The sequence below is a fragment of the Lutjanus erythropterus genome, chromosome 4 (genome assembly GCF_056507025.1).
Source record: "Lutjanus erythropterus isolate fLutEry1 chromosome 4, fLutEry1.hap2, whole genome shotgun sequence".
In the NCBI taxonomy this organism is placed as follows: domain Eukaryota; kingdom Metazoa; phylum Chordata; class Actinopteri; order Lutjaniformes; family Lutjanidae; genus Lutjanus; species Lutjanus erythropterus.
In genome coordinates this window covers 33,989,718-34,006,733 of record NC_139320.1, presented here as the reverse complement: position 1 = coordinate 34,006,733, position 17,016 = coordinate 33,989,718, and the positions used below count along the sequence as shown (strand labels likewise).

The 17,016-nt window shown below is 39.9% G+C and overlaps 1 protein-coding gene across 3 annotated transcripts in view; it reads left to right on the top strand.

The window, feature by feature from the left end:
* sipa1l3 (signal-induced proliferation-associated 1 like 3) overlaps nt 1-17,016 on the top strand; it is a 93,227-nt gene that overhangs the window by 62,026 nt on the left and 14,185 nt on the right. For all 3 annotated transcript variants that reach the window (XM_084717744.1, XM_084717743.1, XM_084717745.1), the window contains 8 exons: nt 302-432; nt 4,419-4,607; nt 5,201-5,375; nt 7,005-7,108; nt 9,549-9,706; nt 10,159-10,741; nt 12,608-12,706; nt 12,829-13,004. In XM_084717744.1, coding sequence (XP_084573870.1) covers nt 302-432; nt 4,419-4,607; nt 5,201-5,375; nt 7,005-7,108; nt 9,549-9,706; nt 10,159-10,741; nt 12,608-12,706; nt 12,829-13,004 — 1,615 coding nt within the window. The remainder of the gene's footprint in view (nt 1-301; nt 433-4,418; nt 4,608-5,200; nt 5,376-7,004; nt 7,109-9,548; nt 9,707-10,158; nt 10,742-12,607; nt 12,707-12,828; nt 13,005-17,016) is intronic.

Here is a 17,016-nt window from a genome sequence, read left to right as displayed (position 1 = left end):
ATTCTCAGCCCCACTGTCTATGCCTCTAAAACACCAAAACCTCCTGCCAGTCATTTGTTGATGTATCCAACCGTAGACAAAACACAAGTGAATATTCAGACACAATGAATGAATGTTTTCTCTACAACACAAACCTCAACGTTGAAAGACGAGGATTACAATACAGACTTATGATCTTTTTCAGGAATGTCTGAAATGACAAGAAACTGCTGTACTTTCTGACCAAGTTGTGTACATCAAAAAAAAAAATAAAATAAAAATAAACCAGTGAACTAATTAATCTCTCCTTGTCCTTCACCAGAGCACTCAAACTACTTTGGGACAGATGATAAGCTGGGCGCTGTGGCCGTGAGCATCCGCAGGGAGAAACTGGATGACACCAAAGACCTGAAAGACCAGTACCAGTACCGCCTCATCGTCAGAACCAGCGAGGTATGAACAGATCTGCCGTGTGTGTGTGTGTGTGTGTGTCTGGGGATTTCTAAGTGACAACACAGTGATGAGTCAGTGTGAGTGTGCACGCTTAACTTAATTCCTTACCTACTTAGATTATACCTAGCTCTCTCCTCCCCCTTTGTGTCCCTACCTGTGATTCTTCTCCCCCCTCTCTTTCCTGATTTTAACCTCACCCCTCTCTCCTCCCTGCCAGTGGAAAATTCCACCTGCCCGGTCTCTGCACAGCAAAGCCAAACCAAACACTGGCTGTGCCGGCCAAAGTGTTTGGCCTGCTCTCAAAGGGAGCACACCCAACCACTTTTCCACTTTGATGGATCAAATACTCTTAATGTGTTAAATGACGGGCTAGTGATCATGGAGAGTCGGTTCCTCTGCAGTCTTCCTCAGATTTGTTGGAAGCAGCTCATTTATGTTTACTTTCTTACTTTCAGAGCTTCTACTTCCAGAGCACGTCTCAATTTTCATGGTTAATGTTAGGACTGCATAAGTAATAGAATTATGGTATATGCAAATCTTGTTCTCCAGACATAAGAAAGAATGTTTGTTTGTAAGAACTGTGATGCAAAAATGATCATTGCCACTAACAGTGAATCATATCACAATCGCGACATCGGTCAAAGTATTCGCAGCATGATTTCCTTACCACATCATGCAACCCTTGTTAATGTGTTGTATCACAATATGAGCTTATTATTGACAGGCAATTAATGTGCAACTGTTCTGATAATTGATGAATTGTTTGAGTTCTTTTTAAGCAAAAATGCAAAAATATTCACTTGTTCAAGCTTCTCAAATGAGAGGCTTTCTTTGACTTATGTTATTTTAAACTGAATATTTCTGACAGGGTGTCAGTGTCCAGAATCGAATAATCTGAATTTTATACCTTACAATGTCTTGGCTGGATTTGACAGGTCTTAAATATTTATTGGCTTGAGCACGCCGGGCTAGTGTGTCACAATATGTCTGGGCATCTCTTCTAATCAAAACAAAAGCTACTTCTAGAAATTAAAAGTTAAAATTGTTTCAGCAACATTAAATGCTCTGAACTTTACACAGGGTATGCCAGTGTGGACATGAAAGGACGTTTATCTTGTTGAAACTTGTTGAACCTGCAGAAACGCTGTTTGGGTTTTGGTCTGATGGTTGAACAAAGCATGACGTGAATGTGTCACTTTGGTCACTTTTGGTTTCTCCGGGAAACTGTGATTGATGAGCATTTTTCCTCAGTTTTCAGACAAAAGTACTAATCAATTAATCCAAAGAATAATTGGCAAATTCATCTGTAGCAAAAGTAATTATTAGTTGAACACCAATGACCTTTCACAAATATAGTGAAAGTCTTGTTTGTCATTTCATACACTGTGTCTGTCAACTAGAAGTAGTTGTAGTTTTGGTTCCCCACTAGTCAGCAGTCAACAAGGAGGATGAAAGACAGGTTTATGAGACTGAGAAGTGGCATGTCTTGTGTGATCTGCAGCACCATTTTAATATGGATATCCTCAAAAAGGATGAGGTTTGGAGGGAAAAGGGGGAGCTGTTGGTAGTTATAAGCAAGTAAGCTGCTTCCCAATAATATAGAAACAAAGCTGACTGAAGAAAATGATTATGTTATGAATAAATGACTTAGTTAGTTAGTTAGCCATCTGCAGAAGGGAAGAAACTTAACTAGCATTGCTGTGACATTACTTGTAGTTTTTTTCCCCTGTGCTCGAGCCTGCTGTGTGGTGGGAAGTGTTGTTAGAGAGGTCTGAGGTCTCTATAATGTTTTGTTAACACCTGTGTAGTGTTGTCAAGGTCACAGAAACAAACAGCAAAGTTTGCTTCTGATCATTGTGTTCATGTCGTGTCTTGGTCTGTGTGGCTGTGTTGTTTTTAGCTGGATTACATGGCTGCCTGGCCTCATCACCTTAGCTCTGCTACAACAATGGAGCCTCTCCGCCATCTAAGTACACAGAGCTCAGCTAACAGACACAACCAGCATAGCCAGGCCTACTGTTCCCACACACACACACAAAAAAGAGATTGATTGCAGACTTTATTCTCTCCCACTCAAGCCGCAGCTGCTCTCAAATATCCGTCCCCCTAAAGTCTGTCATTTAATTCTGTGCAGCAGTGCTGACACAGCAAGGTGGAGAGACTTCCTCTTTCTCCACTTCTTTCTTTCTCCCTCTAACACACATTTATTCACACACAGCCCTCCCGCTCAGCATGTCGCACTCACTCACTCCAGTGTCGCACAGAAGCCCACGAGTTGAAACGGCCGCTCCATAACTTCAGCTTCTGTGTGTCAATCAGGTTCCATCTCTCTGCAGCACACACACACACACACACACACACACACAAGTCTCTGAGGTTCAACTGTCTCTTTGGCCCCTGCCAGCTCCAGAGTCTGCCATGCATTTTTAATGAAGACACATTTGTGTGTGTAGGTGTACGTACGTGTGTGTGTGAGTGCGGTGTGAAGGAACAGCCCACTCCTCCTGACTGTATCTGAGGTTATTATAGTCTCACTGTTTTGAAGCAGGTCAATTTCCCCTCACCAGGGAGCAGCACTCTGTGGCAGCACAATACTGAGCAGAATATTAATTCACAATACAGTGCAACTTAAAATCCTCCACACAGAGAGCGCACTTTCACCGTGTGTGAGTTTGTGTGTGTGCGCGCGCGCGGCTTCAGGGCAGCAGGGCATTATTATGAGTAGAGAGATCGAAGCCTCATCTGATGGACCTACTTCAAGCTCCCAGGCGATTAATAATCAACCCCTCCATCTCCAGAGTGTACTTTGCTGTGGCTGAGCCCGACCTCTGACCTCTCCCTATACATTTATCCTAATATCCAGACCTGCCAACATGCCCGTTTTACCCAGGTTTCTTATTTCGTGGCTATCTCTCTGGGTGCTCCCATTTTGTTGTTTTTCCCAGGAAATTTGCATGGCCTTCAAACTTTATCATGAAAAATCGTACATGGATCCATAAGTTTTGTAAGTTTGTCTGATGTGACCCAAGTTGCTAGATCACCTGTGAAATTTAATCTACACACACAATACTCTACAAACAATTTCACCCTATTTCTTATCACAGCCTGGCAACCTGCAATAGGTCAGAATCAATCAATCAATCAGTGGGTCAGAATGCCAGAGCAGACCTCTTCTTTCTGCCTCCTAGTCACCAGGATACTGTTCATGCCTTTTGCTACTAATGGCACAGGCTATTACTTATTTGTGTACTGTCCACCCCTGTTGAAAAGAACTCCTGTATTTTGAAACTTAATGTTGACAGGTATGCTAATATCAACAGTAGGGATGTCACAATTTCAATATTAAATCCAAAATCGATCTAAATTAATTTTTCAATTTCAAGAATCGAACTGAAAGGCAGGATCAGCAATTGCCCCAGCATTTGTTTTTCTCTTCATCACCGCCTATTTGTGGTGTCCAGCCTGTGTCTGAAGTCAAATCAACACTTGAAAGACAAAGCAGCCTAGTTTACCAGATGTTACACTTGATACCATAAAGACTACCTTACTAAATAAAAAATTAAGAATATAAACAACATTTGGAAATTAAAACCAATGATCTGTGGTTTTTACAAATCGAGGCTTGATAGTCTAGCAATGGCAGAGCTGGAAGTGCAAAATAAAAAATTGCTAAAACTGAAAAATCAAATCACATCATGCTGCCCCTTATCAATAGTATCACTACATGTGTTCTGTGCCTCTCATCTGTTACTGTTTGTTCAGGCTTGGTCTGAGTCAGCACTACCTTTCTACCTGTATTTTTACTTTGTTTAACTAGTAGAATACAGAAAATGAGTTAAATGATAATAAATTTACAATTAAAATAGCCAGTATATGTGATACAAGACAATTATACACAACAGTGTGATTTCGCAGGTTTATAGTCCTAAAATTCTGTAATGCACTGCTTCCAGGTTTACAACATTGTCTTCATTCCCCACATACAGCTTGTGACCCTGCGAGGCTCCATTTTAGAGGATGCGGTGGCGTCTACAGGGAGGCACGGCACGGTGCGGGGTCTGCCACTCAAGGAGGTCCTGGAGCAGGTCGTCCCTGACCTCAATGTCTCCTGTCTGAGACTGGCGCTCAGCACACCTAAAGTCACAGAGCAGCTCCTCAAACTGGACGAACAGGGGGTGAGTTAAACACTTCATTTGCTTTTTTTATTTTATTTTTTTACTTGTGTAATAGAACTGGAAATCTCACAGTTGGTCCCAGCAGTTTGAAGAATAGAGTCAGAGTAAGTCAGGCTGGTTAAAATATGAACTGATAAAGAAACACTGTGGCATACAGTATGCTCAAATAGGGTGAATTAAAGTGTCTGAAACCTGTATAACTGAATTATTGTTTGTGCAAAGTACAGAATTGTACTGAGGGCAGCGAAAGCTGAGTGGAGCAGGGTGTGGTGTGTTTGAGCATGAGTGTGAAACCATAAAAGCTTTAATGTGTAGCCATGTTATCTAACCTTTTTATTTAATGGAGTTTGAAGTGCAAGGTGGAGGTGTTCTGCCAGTCACAGGCTTGTTTTTGTTTGTGTGGGTGGTGGTTTATACAGCAACGATGTTGTGCTCAACGTGCATGTTAAAGTGCATCCAGATATAGATTTTATCTGCAACAGCTGCTTTGACGTGAAGTTGTGAGGAATCACACAGTTCAGACCGCTGTGTTTGAATGTGGTGTTTCATCTGTTTGTGTAACGTTAATGTTATCTCTCCACTGCCTCTTGTAGTTAAGTCAGAAGCACAAGGTGGGTGTTCTGCTGTGCCGTGCTGGCCAGAGCACAGAGGAGGAGATGTACAACAACGAGGAGGCGTCACCCGCCTTCTCTGCCTTCCTAGAGCTGCTGGGGGAGCAGGTGCTTCTCAAAGGATTCACCAAATACGCTGCACAGCTAGACACAAAGAGTGAGTTTTCACTAAAACCCCTTTACTACGTTCCATAAATGTTTTGCTGTTGTATATAAAAGTGTAGATGGTCAGACCTATTATAGTAAGATTTGTTTGGCATTTACGTCGTGGCATGTACAGATTGAAGGCTGTTTACATTAAAGGGATAATTCACCCCCAAATCAAAGCTACACTTTTTTCCTCTTACCTATAGTGCTATTTATCTATGTAGACTGTTTTTATGTGAGTTGCTGAGTTTTGGAGAGATCAGCCATAAAGATGTCTGCCCCTTTTCCAATATAATGGAACTAGATAGCATTTAGCTTGTGGTGCCCGAAGCACCAAAGAAATACCTTAGAATAACTCAACAGCACTGTCTCCTACTAGAACTCTTGACCTGGTTACTCAAGAAAATCCAAAGACCTTGTTGTGAGCAGTTTCATGTAGGAGCTATTTTCTTTCTACCAAACTACACCCACCAGCTGCTCACCACAAAGAAGGAAGCATTCATCTACTGCTGGACGAGAGGTTACAGCTGAGGAGGACACCATTAATGTTTATATCGAGCAGTGTCAACAGCACAAACCTCTTGTCCATGAGTAGATGCACACTATCTTCTGCACAGTATTGCAGTTGGCAGGTGTAGTTTGGTAAAAAAGAAAATAAAACCACTGACAACTATCTGTCTGTGGATTATCTTGAGTAACCAAGTCATGATTTCTGGAAAGAAGCCTTGCTGTTGAGTTTTTCCAGAAGTATTTTTTGGCACTTAAAGGACCACAAGCTGAGTGTCTAGTTACATTCAGTCAGAGAGAAGGCAGACATCTCTGCGGTTAATATCTCCAAAACTCTGCAACACGCACCAAACAATCTAATAAAAGTATCACATAATTATCATCTCCTGTGCTTACACAAAAAAACAGTTAAATAAATTATGAAACAATGTTGAATGAGCTCATTTTCTCTCTTTCTTCATGCAGTTAGCATCATGAATAATAAACAACAATATGCTTTAGATAAAGCATGTTAGCAAATAGGAAGAAAATATGAGACCAAACTGAATGTCCTGTCATATCTTGCTTGTGAACTGTCAGACATTATAAAATAGGAAGCAGAATTGTGCATCAATGAGGAAATTGTATTAGGAGATTCACTTAACAGTCCTTTCATGCCTAAATAAAGCACTAAGCAAAAGAGGCCTACAGTATGTCTAAAGGACAGAAATCCATTACTTTAACAGATAGATGAAGCCAAGAATGTTTATTCCACATCCTAATTCAGCATCACAGTGTCATCTGTAGTTAGACTTATGAAAGGGCCTCCCACCCTGAACCAATGCATAGATATGGTAAACAGCGTATGCAGTATGGAATATATGACATTAAGTTGAAGATTAGAAAAAGACATGGAAGAGTGATCAAGTAAATGATGAATGAAACTGTGGTAAATGCAATTGTGAAGCATAAATGTGAAGATAAATGAAAGTGTACTACTTTGTGACTAACAACTGCTGTGGATATCATCCAGTGTTTCTGAGTGACCTCATGTGTGTTGTGCTATAAAACAGACAAAAATAAAGTCTAAAAATCACTGTCATACATCTTTCATGAAATTAAAATGTTTTTGTCCTCCTCCTTGTTTCCCCAGCCGACTCTACGGGCACCCACTCCCTGTACACCACCTACCAGGGCTACGAGGTCATGTTCCACGTGTCCACCATGCTGCCGTACATGCCCAACAACCCCCAGCAGGTAAGAGCTTATGAGCACCCTGACCTAAATCCTTCAGCATCACACAGGCCTGTAGGTCTCAGATCAGGTTTTTGGGTGCACAGCTGAGAAATGCATCCATGACTGTCTTTCAAAGTCTGCCTGTGGTTGTTAAATCCTCCGGGTCGTAAACCACAGCAAGAATTCATCAAGTGGAAACTCGTGACTTGTGTCATTCTCTTCATTTAGAGTCTCTTTCCTCTTTTATTCAGGCCTCTCATGTCTTTATAGTCTCTGTTCTCGTTTTCTTGGTTTTCCTGTCCTCTCTCTCTCACTGGCTTCTTCTTCTTTTGCCCTCTCATTCTTTCACTGGATCAGAGCTGGGTGGGGTTCAGTAGTGAGTAGTTTCTTTATTTTCTCCCTCCTTTTTTTCACTTCTTGAAATAAAGCTGCCTCCCTTCCTACACGATCTCCTGGGTGCGCTGTGTGTTTGGCAACGTGGGCTGCGTGTGAGTGACCTGTGTGTAAGATAGCATTTTGCGTGTGTGTATTTTTAATAGTTTGCATAAGTGTGTGCGTGAGAGGCTCACACGGGTGAACACGTGTGCACAGACAGGTCCTGTGGGTGCTTGGGATTTGTGTACACACACTTTGTAATGTGTCAGCGCATCACTGCAGAATAGTGCAGGCTGTGGGGAAGTCATTTGTTCCTCCTCAAACATGAATTAATCTTGTGAATTCAGTGTTCAACTTTACTGTTTTTTCCTCTCGCCCAATCAGAGAAGTGGACTTGCCCCTGTACAAATTGTTTTATTAGCAGTCATTAAACAACAAAGACTAAAGTTAACTGTCATGTTTAATCTGGGGCTGCAACATCTATGAAATGTCATAAAATTGTGAAAAACGTTCATTCTAGTTTTTTAAAATCCAAGGTGATGTCTCGTTCTGTCAGTCTAAAATGCAAAGACATTCAGTTAAATATCATAATAAATAAAGAAAATTGAGAAGTCTTCAGATTTCAAAGGCTGAAAACAACATTTTCTGCCTTTTTTTAACCAAAATTACTTAAATGATCAATCATTATCAAAGTAGTTTAAGACTTTACTTCTTTTTGCTAGGTTTATTTGGCCAAATTGGGGTAGTTCTCACCTCAGGCAAGTGGGCAATCCTTGTTGTTGAGGCCTGAAATTGGAGACCTATATTTTTTATTAAACACAGCTATATATTGTTTGTTACTGTAAACATGCTTTTTTGACAGTTACATAATCCTGTTAAAAATCTTGTAAATGGCGAATAAACACAGTGGTGCCTGAAATCCTTGAAAACACTTGACTGTTGACAGGTGACACATTTTGAAAGATGAAACTTTGTGGTATTTTCCTTTAATTTGTTATCCTTCTGTAGAATCCCATTACAAAACCTAATATAGGTTCTTTTGTAAAAATCTGATTTAATGTGATGAAGAAATGAAATAATCATGTTGAGAATATGTATATAAATATTTAATTTACCACAGCAGTAAGGTGCTGGAAAAAGTTGAAAATACATCTTGAAACATTTTGAAAATTGCTTGAATTTGATTTTGGAAAAGGTGTATCAGCCCTGTAAAATTATTGTTAGGGTTTTGATTGAGAAAATTAAAAGTACGTTTCAGCACTTCATAAGTGCAATTTTATAAATGGCACAATAACTCCATCCAGAGGTTTAGAGGCTGCAGCAGTAAGGAGGTACACTGGCTCAGATGAACCTCTAGGTGGCAGCATCTGACATTAAAAACCACCTGCAGTGGAAGAACAAGAGGGATGAAGGAGGAATATAGAAAATGTGGAGGCTCTTATACTCAGAAGAGAGGAAAAGGAGAGCACAAACTAGGCCTGCACAACCACAACCAGTGTTTATTATTTTTAGAATAGATGCTATAATAGAAAATAGTCAAGAGGTTCATAAAAAAAAAATCCTAAATGTAAAATAAACCAAATTTATTTTCTGCAAATGATCAATTCTAACTATTCTGGTTGATGTTTGTAACCACAGCATCAACACAATAATTATCTAATCTTATTTTCATAACCGCAGTGTTGGTGCGAGTGAAGGATGCTCCTGTGGCACCATGCTGAAGTATCTGTGGCCAAACAGTGGGCTGAATTACATAATTGGTACTTTCACACTTCCCTCTGCAGATGAAGAGAGGATTGGCAAGCGGCGCAGCACAGACACAGCCTGGACTCTGTGCCACGTCTCCTACACCAACACAGATAGACGGACAAACCGGCGCTCACACAGACACAAATAGCCCACACAGAATCGCAGAAAAACAAATTACATAAAGAGCTGTTGTTTGGTGTCTGGTAACAAGCGTCTCAATCTCTCATTTCCCTTGTCAGACTTTCTCTACCGTTGACTCAGTGTCAGTTGTGTCAGTGCCAGTTATATTAGCTTATTAATTTGTCATTTTTGTCTCTTCTCCCCCCCCCCCCCTCAGCTCTTGAGGAAGAGGCACATAGGGAACGACATTGTCACCATCATCTTTCAGGAGCCGGGAGCACTGCCTTTCACCCCTCAGAATATTCGCTCACACTTCCAGCACGTCTTTGTTATTGTCCGTGTGCACAACCCCTGCTCAGAAAGCACCTGCTACAGGTAAATGTCAAGACCAGAACTTTTTTGCATGTAAACAGTGGGATTAATAATTTCCCTACCTTTGTCATCTTAAGTAAGTCATTAAATGCTGTAAACAAGTGGTGTTTATTCAAAATAACACTTAATTCCACATTTAGAGTCAAGAAAACTAACAAAAGAAACAACAAAACAAAAGAAAAAAATGAAAAAGAGAAAATATTCCACTCTTTTGTTTTGTTGTTTCTTTTATATAGTTTGCTTGATTCTGAATGTGGCTGAATGTTTTAGTTTGTGATTACATATTTGCAAAAATATATGAGAGTAACAATGAGAAAGGTCTGCATTGTTAAACAGACTGATTTATGAAAGTCTCTCAATAAAAAACATAATTACAAAAGAACAGAACAAGCATATGTCTATATTTTACAAAACTATGATTAACTAATCTTGCCTTATCTCACTTTTTCTTTCAGTGTTGCTGTGACAAGAATGAAGGACGTGCCTCCCTTCGGCCCACCCATCCCCAGCGGTGTCACCTTCCGTGACCCAGAAACCTTCCGTAACTTCCTTCTTGCCAAAGTTATCAACGCAGAAAATGCAGCGCACAAGTCAGAGAAGTTCCACACCATGGCAACGCGAACGCGGCAGGAATACCTGCGCGACCTGGCTGAGAACTACGTCAGCAGCACACCACTCGACTCAGCCGGCAAGCTCAACAACCTCATCTCCCTCGCATCCAAAAAACGCGAGCGCTCCAAGGCAAGAGAGGGAGCTGAGCTGGGGGCCGCGGGTGCTGTCGCCTGGAGGGTCCAAGCCCAGGACTTCAGTGGAGGTGGGACGGAGCTGCCCTGTGCCTTGGGTTTGTCGGCTGAATACGTCCTCCTAACAGACTGTTCCACCAAAGAGGTGGTGTTTAACTGTTTCTGTGCGGACGTGATCGGCTGGACACCGGAGCGGCTGTCGCTGAAGATCTTCTACGGCAGAGGAGACCACATCGCAGTGCGGGTACCAGAAGGCTGTGCGCAGGACATCAGGGAGGTGGTGCAGAGACTAAAGGTGAGAGTTTATTCCAGTTTAAGCACGGTGGGATGGTGACCACCAGAGCAGAAAATGTTAATCTCTGTGACCTTTGAGACACAAAGCTCGTGTTGTATTTGCGATCATTGTGTGTAGTAGCAGGATGACTTGAGCTTAATGTGCCCTCTGTAGTTTACTTGTAAACAAAGTTACACGTACATTTAGTGTTTCTCACCCAAATGTATTGTGTGTATCCTTGAAGTCAGACAAATTTGTTGAATGCATCTCCTTCCTCAAATATTTGAAAAGCCAATTTTTAAGATATTTTTTCTGTCATTTCTTTACTGGTGCTCTTAGATTGCTACAGTAATGAGTCCTGAAACCTGGAAATAAGTTTGCATATTTGCACCTTGGGTTCCATCATCTTAAAGTCAGTGGTTTTTTTTAATGGATTTTGAATGGAATGGTAGATGCCTTGAAATAAGGTTTATGATTAACACAAATTTAAAACAGCTTAACATTCTATGACATAAAATACTTCAGTAAGTACCCCACTCACCACCTTGTTAGCAATTACTAGCAGGTGACTGAATGAGACTACAAAGAGTGGCAGTGACATGAAGTCATAGTATCATGGTGCAGGTTTTTTATAGCCTAATATTAGCTTTTTACTTCTGGCAATTTTACCCTTCAAAAAATCATAAAAGTGGTGTCCATTTGTAAAGTATAATAAACTTTTGTTTGCCACAGAGCATATTTTCTGCACCAATCCAAAGTCCAATGGGAAAAGTCCCACTGGGTTTTAGCAAAGGGACCCAGCTCAATTTTAACATCTACCCTAAGATGTAGGAGATCATGCAGCCCCACAGTGTAGAAAACAGTTTTATCTTGAAAATTGGTTGAATTGTTTTCATTTCATGACTCTGTTGTACCCTGTTACGTCTGCTTTGATGCATTAAGCTCAAAAGATTTTCACATTGGGTATTGTTTTTCATACTTGAAAGTTTTCCCAGACATCCTTGAAATTCAGTATTTTGTTTCTATTTATGTGACTCTGATAAAGGACAACAAGTGCTACCTAAATAAACTTTACAAGTAACTTTTAGCTTATCTGATTGTTATAACAAAATTAATTAGACATCAACATAGATGGGCAGTTCACATAATACTTTTGCAATTACCTTTCTCTATAACTCATCATATAAACTTACATTACGCATAGATTGACATTTAAAAAGTTGCAGATCCTCTGGTTTCTATGCAGCTCTTTATATCTTCCATTGACCTTGGTTTTCATACAAGAGATACTAGACTCAAGACGTTTTATACTCAGGAGCAAGAACAGCACAACAGAAACAGTAGAGCGTTTTTGAATGACCCTGGACAGTGTATAATGTAATGCTATGTACATGTTTTAAAAACTGTCAGCTCAAAGCTAGTAACCTTCAAAATGATAAGCAAGGTCTTTTAGATTCATATTAAAATATGAAAACAAATATTAAACAGCATGCTCTATGTTACCACATACCTCACTTTTTCCAATGACGTGGTGCAACTGCATGTACTCGCTGATGAGATGCATTTCATATTGTGATAATCCCTGGAAAATTTGATGAATTAAATGCTGGGAAAAGGAGATTTCCTGGACGCCAGCAAGCTTTGTGTTAATCCAAGAGAAAACTAAATATTTTAAATATGAGTTAATCTTTCTAAAAATACCAAATAAATGCATATTAGAGACTGGTAGATTTTCCAGAATCGAGATTCAGTATTTTACAGACTTCATCCTCTCTCACCTTTCAGGCGGTTTCATGATATTTTCTGTGTACTGGAGGCAATTTTATTGAACGTGATAATGCTGTAAATCTAATCTTTTAAATCCACATCATATCTTCTTCTCACCAGTCGTTGACAGTGGGCTGTGAGACGGTGGATATGACTCTGAGAAGAAACGGATTGGGACAATTGGGCTTCCATGTTCGCCTAGACGGCACTGTGGCTGAGGTACCGTCAGATGACCATCTGCTACACCAGACCTCCTACTGAAATACTCATCTATGAGGATTCTTGGCTCGACATAAACTGGGTCGTTTGAAGACTTTTTTTGTGTGGTTTGTCTCCTGCAGGTGGAGGAGTACGGCTTCGCCTGGCAGGCAGGACTAAGGCAGGGCAGTCGGTTAGTGGAGATCTGCAAGGTGGCCGCAGTGACACTGACTCATGAGCAGATGATCGACCTGCTGAGGACGTCGGTCACAGTCAAAGTGGTCATCATTCCTCCGTATGAAGAGGGCGGGCCTCGCAGGTAAGCTAAAGTCTGCATGTTGTACGACCCCAGTTCCAAAAAAGTTTGGATGTTGTGTGAAACGTCAATTAAAAAAACAATGCAATGATTTGCAAAATTATTTTGACCTATATTCAGTCGAAGACAATGCAAAGACAAGATATTTAAAGTTTCAGCAATAATGGAGCCTTCACAGATGTGACATGTTAGCCATGATGCCATGGGCACCAACACACCCCCACACCGTCACAGAAGGTGGTTGAGATGTGAACTTGTCACACTTTTCCACTTTACATCAGTCCATCGTAGTTGAGCTCAGGCCCCAGAGAAGTTGGCAGTGTTTCTGGATGTTGTTAATATATGGCTTTTACTTTGCACGGTAGAGTCTTAACTTGTATTTGTGTATGCAGTGACAAACTGTATTTGCAGACAATGGTATTCCTGAGTCCATGTAGTATCCTTTATACATGCATATATGGGTTTTTAATGCAGTGGGGTCAAAGGTGTCAGTGACATTCAATGTTTGTTTTCAGCCTTGATCCTTATGTACAGAGATTTCACCAGATTCTTTGAATTTCTTTAATGATATTATGGGTTATAGATGGTTAAATCCTTAAATTCCTTGCAGTTGTTTGTTGTGAAACATTGTTCTTAAACTGTTGGACTATTTGCCCACACAGTTTTGTTCACAAAGTGGTGAAGCTTACCCCATTCATGCTTTTGGATGACTGAATGTTTCGAGGATGCCTCTGTAGTACCCAATCATGATACTGTCACCTGTTATCAGTTAACCTGTTTACCTGTCAAATGTTTCAAACAGGTGTTTATTGAGCTTTTCCTAGTCTTTAATTACCTCAACTTTTTCAAAATATGTTGCATGCATCTGATTCAGAATGAGATTTTGTTTACAAAACACATTTAAATTAATCAGTTTGAACATTGAATATCTGGTCTTTGTACTGTATTCAATAGAAGTTGAAAGGGATTTGCAAATCACTGCATTCTGTTTCTATTTATGTTTCAACTAACATCTCAACGTCTCAACTATTTTGGGATTGGAGTTGTATTTCTTTGAAGCTAAACTAATGAGAGAGTGATTCGCTTTTGAACAGCTGTGGTTGATACAGATGTTGAGGCAGTAGGTGAGAGCACAGGAGGGCGCTGAGTGTAAGCAGGGAGCAGTGGAAGTATGAGAGCGAGTTAGAGTGAGTACAGGACGCTCTTCACTCAAACACACAAAGGCATGGGTGAGATAGTGGCTAGACTCCAATGTTCTGAGAGGATTCTGTGTGGGAGTGTGTGAAAAGAGGAAGTGAGCGAACACAGAGAGAAAGAACGATGTGTGGTTCGAGAGGAAACCGGCGAAAAAATTAGGTGCAGAGACAAAAAGAAAAGAAGCATTTGTTTAAACGGGAATTAACAAAAAATCTGCCGTTCTTTTGTTCTTTCGTATCTAGTCATCTCGTTCAGCTCAACATCATCTTGTTTCCCCTCCTCCCACAATCTATTTCTTTTCTCTGCCGTCATCCTTTTCCAACCTTTCATCTCTACACATACACACACACGGCCTTGACAAAGAGCAGAATAACGAGGCCTTATGAGACGCTGATGTGGTGTTACAGAATGGTTACGGAGGTGAAGAAATAACCACAGTGTGTGTGTGTGTGTGTGTGTGTGTGTGTGTGTGTGTGTGTGTGTGTGTGTGTGTTTCAGGCTCCTAAATACAGTAATTGTGGCGGGCTGTGTGATAGCACAGTGGTTAGATTTCTTTAATGTTGGAGGCAGTTTAATTACACCAAGTTTAAATCCCTTTGACATGCACACACATGCACAAAAACACACACACACACACACACACACACACGCACACACACACACACACACACTCTCACTCAAGTAGCAGCTGATAATTAGAGTCTTGTATTTCACTCTCCCCCCTTTTTCTCTCCCCCCTTTTTCTCTCTGACTCGTTTGTGTGCCAGGCAAGCAGATTGCATGAGATTAAGGCCTGGAATCTGCAGGGAAAAAAAAGGAGACCACAAAATAAATAAATAAATAAATGAGTGGAAGTGATTAATTAAAAATGCATGCCCCGTGCGGATGAAAAAGACAGGAAAGAGGGAGGGATAGAGAGAAAGAGAGAAAGGCAGGGTTGAGCGCGTTGAGTTGGAGAGGTGGCAGAGACTCGCTCGGCGAGGAGGACGTGTTTCAACATCGCAGAGAGTGAGAGAAGTGGGTGGAGGAGAGAAAGAGAAAGAGACGAGGGAGTTGGAAGTGTTTTTGCTTTTGCTGCTCTGACTCTGTTGTGCACATGCAACATGGACGGATACGGTGGAGAAGAGGTGTGATGTGTGTTGGATCGTGTGTGTGCGTGAGTGTTTGGGAGCTCCAGCTGTGTCACCTCCACCTATGTGATGGAAGAAACACTGCATGTCAACATGTGTAGGCTCTGCTCTCTCTAAGGTCTGTACTGCTGTTATGTAACTGTATGGGTATTGATTGAGTTAGCAATATTCCTTGATTGATCAACGTTTCCTGACCACATGTTGTGTCCTTGCTCATTGATTGTGCACTGTTTTCATGCTTTGGTTAAATACTTTTCCATTTGTTTTCTACTAGCTTTCATACACGTGTGTTTGCGTCATTGTTTCTTTCATTTTCATGTTGTTTACATTCTTGTAGCAGAGTAGATGGAGTAGATTACTCTTAGTGTGGCCAGGCTGTAGGATTAATCCAGGTTAAACAATTAGTAAATTAGAATTACTTATTACTTTACATCTACCAGTATTTATTTTTGCAGATTAATTTGGTGTTATTTACCCAGTTTTGTGATATCTGGCACTGTCACTGTGAGATTTCTGTTGCCACCACAATATAATTTAGATGAATGGAATTTAAGTTATTTTGCTGACAGCTTTAAAAAATTATATTTAAATGTTTGCAGTAACTTATCTTTCTTTAAATACTGTCCTGTCCTGTTGTGCTGTGTACAGTTTTAATCAGAACTATTGTATGATTAGGAAATTGTTTTTTAGAATTTGGTTTAGTTGATTAACCACTAAATCAGACTTTTTTTTCATTTTAATTGTTTGTCAATTCTAAGCAAAATGCCAAAAATTCTCTGATTTTCGCTTCTCAAATATAAATATTTGCTTGTCCTCTGACAGAAGATCAGCTACAACTGCAGCTAATCATTATCAATTAGTCTGTCAGTTATTTTCACCATTATTCGATTAATCGTTTAGTCTATACAGTGTCAACAAAAAAGAGAGAAAAATGTTCATCACAGTTCCCATGGACCCAAAGCGATGTCTTTAAATTTGCCTTTTTTTTATCAAACCCTTTATTTACAATCATAAATGACAAAGAAAAGTAGCAAATCCTTGTTTTGACACAAATAATGACTGAAACAGTCAATCATTTATCAAAATAGTTGGCAAACATTTTTATTTCAGTTGACTAATTAATAACTAATTAATTGACTGATCATTGCTTCTGTATCCATCACTGAGATTTCTGCTTCCACCACAATACAGCTGAGATTAGGAGAATTTGATTTATTCTGCTCACAGAATTGAACATTTCTGTTCTAAATTTTTAATTCGTTACTCATGTTTGCTTAAATACCACCCTTATTATTCAGAATAATCCAAGCTGAACACTGTGTGCAATATTAATTGGATCTATTTTCTTATTAGGAAATGATAAATAAAAATGCTAATAAAAAAACTGTAGATTTAGCCTGTCAAATTTGAGCATTTGTTTGTCTTGTATAACATTAAATTAAAATCTTTGGGTTTTAGACTGTATTAGGGTTGTGAATTGTAAGCACTTTCCTCAATAGATCATTGGTAGCATTATCAGTTGATTCATTCTAATTTAAAAACGAATACCAGAGCAACATACTGCATAATCTCTGACAGTATTACGTGGCCCATGAAACATAACAATTTGACTCGTTAGTAGATTCATTAAATTTTACATGATTAATCAAATCCTTTTTCTTTATTTAAAAAAAATAAAATTTTTAAAG